Below are 4,519 nucleotides of genomic sequence, written 5' to 3' on the forward strand. Positions count from 1 at the left end.
TAAGATAATTCTCATTCTTTTATGAGATATTTGATCAGTTGGACCTCTTTTGCTTAATATTTTACGTTGACCTGATTTGTGGTCAGTTGTGAGTCGCTCATAGATCTGAGGCTCGAAGAGCACATCTTTATGATGAGGTTTATACCAACAATTGAGGCTTCATACTCATCATGATTGTTGTTAGCTTTGAACTCCATTCTCAATGATTTCTCTAAGAGGAGGTTGTATAGACACTCTAGCACTATTCTGGCGCCACTCCCCTTTAGAATCAAGGCAGCATCTACTAATAGTGACCATACTTAGGAGTCCTCCTCGCCCACAGGTGACCTGAAATCTGGCAAAAAAACCTGTCAGCATATGATATTTTATACTTCCTCTAGGAACAAAATGGGTATTGTACTCAGATAGCTCGACTGACCAGGACACCATTCTACCTGCTAGACTAAAGAAACAAAAAACTTCTACAACTAAGTTTCATGTCTTCATGTCTAGACTAAAGAAACAAAAAAAATTGATTATGTGTCATAGAAGAAGCAAATACCATAACAAGAAACATTCTTAGAATGTGCGTTATATATCTAAAAGAGGCGATGTACAAGTAGAGCAAGTGAGAAAATACCAATGGATTATATTCTCAACTAGAAGTGTACAAATATATGATGTCATTCCAAATCAGATGATCACATTAAAGGTATACCTAGTGCACCTAACCTTATTTATTGATGTGGGGCCGCTTAGCTATGCAGAAGCAACTACATCCTTTGTGTGGATTAATTTTATAGAGAAATAAATTAAGGAAATAAAAAAGAACCAAACATAAAATCTAGTCTCTTTACCATGACAAAAGAGATCTACTATAGTCAAATGGGTATACAAAGTGACACACTTCCTATGTGTCTCCATTGCCACACTAAAAACAATTCTTGTTGCAAAATAATTCTTAAAAAATATTGGCCTCGATTCCACATGATTGTTTTGCACCTGTTGCAAGAAATAAGATAATCAACTTGTGATAGATATGGCTAACTTCTAGAAAATGATCAATCTTGTTCAACTAGATGTCAAGTCTCCATTTTTTATTGTCTATACTGAGAAGGAATTTATGTTGAACAACCACAAGGATTCATTGTAAACGATGAAGAAGATAAGGTCTTGAAGTTTAATATGACCATCTATGACTTGAAATAAGCTCCAAAGCCTAGAAAGAGGAATGATGGGTCCCTAAAGTAAATTGACTATTCCAAGTGTACATTTGATCATTAAATTTGTATGACAAACTGAATAAAGACAATCCCCACATAACGTGTCTATAAGTAGATGATTTATTCATCACAAAAAATAATCACAATGAGATTGAAAATCTCAAATTCAACGTGGACACTAAATTTGATATGATTGACTTAAGAGACTTAGATTACTTTCTTAGCCTTGAATTTATTTCAACTATGAAAGGTTTGGTAATTCACAGTGATGTCTCGAAGAGATTTAATATGTTGAACTGCAATTCTCCAAATACTCTTATGGAAGAAAAATCAAAATTTAGAAAAAATGAAGATGACAAGATTTCGATAATATTCTATACAAATAAAGTGTGGGATGCTTGATGTAAGCTTGCAAATCCATACATGATATATGTCACGGTTTATGTGTGTTAAACAAATTAATGCAGGAACTTAAACTTTCACATATGCATGCAACCAACAAACTCAAACTCATGAGATATCTAGGGTACAATAGACCATGACATCTTATTTTTCAAACCCGAGGGCTAAAGAGATAAGCTGGTTAGTTTTTATAATTCAGATTGGTATGGAGAGAACATAAGTAGAAAGAAGTATAATGGAATGCGGTATTAAAATATAAGTACATAATAGTCATACTAACACAAAACTCATATATAATAGTTTTACAGATAGTTTGTCCTAGCAGAGAAGTATGATACGAATCAATAGAAAAAACTACTATAAGCAACAACTTTCTTATTTAAGTGACCAACTTCACTACTAAAACCAATGCACAAGAGGGAAAAAAACTTATTTAATATGGTACTCTACCATGGAATTCTCCAACATACTTTCATCAGTCGAGAAATGGGTAGTCAGTATAACCAAGAACTGGATCAGAAGTGTAGAATGTCTCCCTATTATACTTGTTGAGAGGAGCATCAAGTGCAAATCTCTTTGGCAAATCTGGATTAGCTAAGAACAATCGACCATAAACAACAAGATCTGTCTTGTTTTCTGCTACAGCGTTGATTCCATCTTGTCTGTCATAACCTCCTGCAACTATGAAAGTGCCATTGAAAGCCTTTCTCATTGGCACCAAACTGTGAGGACTATTATCAACCACTTCAAAAGCAGATTTTATTCTTGGTTCCACCATGTGACAGTAAAGAAGATTATATTTATTGAGAGCATTCACCATATAAAGTCCCAATTCTTTAGGACTAGAGTCTCCACATTCTGAATGTTCTGCAAAAGGTGATAATCTTATTCCAACTTTATCTGCCCCTATTTCATTCACAGCAGCTTCAACAACTTCCAAAGCAAATCGACAACGGTTCTCAATGGATCCACCATATTCATCTGTTCTATCATTCACTTCATCCTTCATGAATTGTTCAATTAAGTAGCCATGAGCCCCATGTATTTCAATCCCATCAAAACCTACCATTTACATCCAATTAAGCATGTTAACTGATTTGCAAAATGCAGTTTAAAGAAATTCTAAAAAAATATAAGTGAAGTTACCAGCTTCGATAGCATTTCTTGCAGCAAGTCTGAAGTCATTGACAATATCAGGAATTTCGTCGGTGCTTAGCCTTCTGGGTGGCGTGAATTGTTGTGCATGACTGCTTGTGAGTGACTTGTCCGAAGAAGATATCGGTGTTTGCCCATTCGGCTGATAGCCTGTTAAAATAACAAGAAACATATACATTCATTGAGAGAGTATAAAAAATAACTACTGGTGTTAGTTATCAAATAGATACATTACACATACATGAATTTGAAACCCTTCCAACATGCCAAATCTGACAGATGATGACACCGCCTTTAGCATGAACAGCATCTACAATTGGTTTCCATGCTTCCACTTGTTCTTTAGTCCAAATACCTGGTGTGTTTGGATAGCCTTGGGCAGTATCAGAGACACCGGTAGCTTCTGTTATGAGAAGACCACCTTGAGATGCTCTCTGAGAGTAATAGAGGATAGCATGAGGTTGAGGAACATTGTTGTATGATCTTGTTCTAGTGAGTGGTGCCAAAACAACTCTGAAAAAATGAAGCAAGTGAAAATGGTTAATTAATAAATAAGCATTGAAATGAAAAATGTTACTAATACTATGAACAAAGTTACCTGTGGGAGAGATTGAAGTTTCCCATCTTGTATGGTGTAACAAGAGGAATAGGATCAGCAGCTGACATTTCAACTTTTTTGATACCCATAAGTTAAATTATTGATAAGTAACGAAGTGAATTTGAAGAGAGTTTGTTGGGTATATGTATTTATAGTATATGGTATTGGCTTAAAGGGGTGGGAAGTGAATCGCGCACCTTTTTTGGTTCTTTTGACGTGTGACGTTGCGTTGGTATAGTTGCCTCTTTTGATTTGTTTAGTTTAATAAGGTAAGTACTACATGGCTTATTGGTTGGGGAAAAGGGTTTAGTATATTGCATCAACATCAACACAGCACATATACTATGTGCTTCCTAAACGGTTAATATTTGTTTGTTAATTCGGTATATTATAGTATTATAGTTAAATTTAACTTATTTTATGATTTTTACTTTCATCTTATAATTATATTGTTACATTTTTGTTATTTAATTTTAGTTTAGTTATATTAGTCATTTCTATTGATCGGAAAAATATCAAGTATACTATTTTGACTGTTATAGTAATAACGGGAAAATGTTCTTAATGTCGATCTCAAGGACTGCAAGTTAATATTAAGTTTAATTCATCGTTCAATTAAACAAAAATTATGAATAAAAATTATAATTGGGGTTTTTTAATTTAAAATTATAAAAATAAAAGCAAAGAAAAATAATAATAAAAAATAAGGGTTTGATTTATCCGGTAACAATTGAGGAAAATAATAAAAAATATGAGTAACAATGACAAGGAAGGTGTATGATTTATCTCTGTAACAACTCTGAGTCACTATTGCATCAACAAATATTGCATCTGTTCTCAATGGTATTTTCTCTCAAGTCCTTGGTGAGAAAACATTTAATCATTATACCCTAATTTCTACGTCCATATGCAATTAGAGTGAAGTTAAGCTTTATTATATCAAGAATGTTCTGATTCACACAGGGTATCTCTAGTCCTAGGTGATATCTACTGCAGAGTAATCTTATGAAAACCTTATCAATGACGGTTCAGCCTTATTGATAACCATACAACAATCTCGATTGGTCCGAAAGAGAAAGCATTAAACGCATCAAAAGATTACCGTAAAAAAAATATTATAAATACAATCGTAAACTCATAGTCATTACAACTCTAAATCAGG

The 4,519-nt window shown here is 33.6% G+C and overlaps 1 protein-coding gene across 1 annotated transcript; it reads right to left on the reverse strand.

Moving 5' to 3' along the window:
- Positions 1-1,880: 1,880 nt before the first annotated feature.
- LOC127120935 (putative 12-oxophytodienoate reductase 11) lies at positions 1,881-3,567 on the reverse strand. Its single transcript, XM_051051554.1, has 4 exons — positions 3,358-3,567; positions 3,001-3,272; positions 2,751-2,909; positions 1,881-2,666 (listed from the first exon to the last, which is right to left on the reverse strand). Exons 1-4 carry the CDS (start codon positions 3,444-3,446, stop codon positions 2,080-2,082), a joined length of 1,107 nt encoding a protein of 368 aa, XP_050907511.1. The 5' UTR covers positions 3,447-3,567; the 3' UTR covers positions 1,881-2,079.
- Between the last annotated feature and the right edge of the window lie 952 nt (positions 3,568-4,519).

This window comes from Lathyrus oleraceus, chromosome 2 (assembly GCF_024323335.1).
Source record: "Lathyrus oleraceus cultivar Zhongwan6 chromosome 2, CAAS_Psat_ZW6_1.0, whole genome shotgun sequence".
Taxonomy (NCBI): domain Eukaryota; kingdom Viridiplantae; phylum Streptophyta; class Magnoliopsida; order Fabales; family Fabaceae; genus Lathyrus; species Lathyrus oleraceus.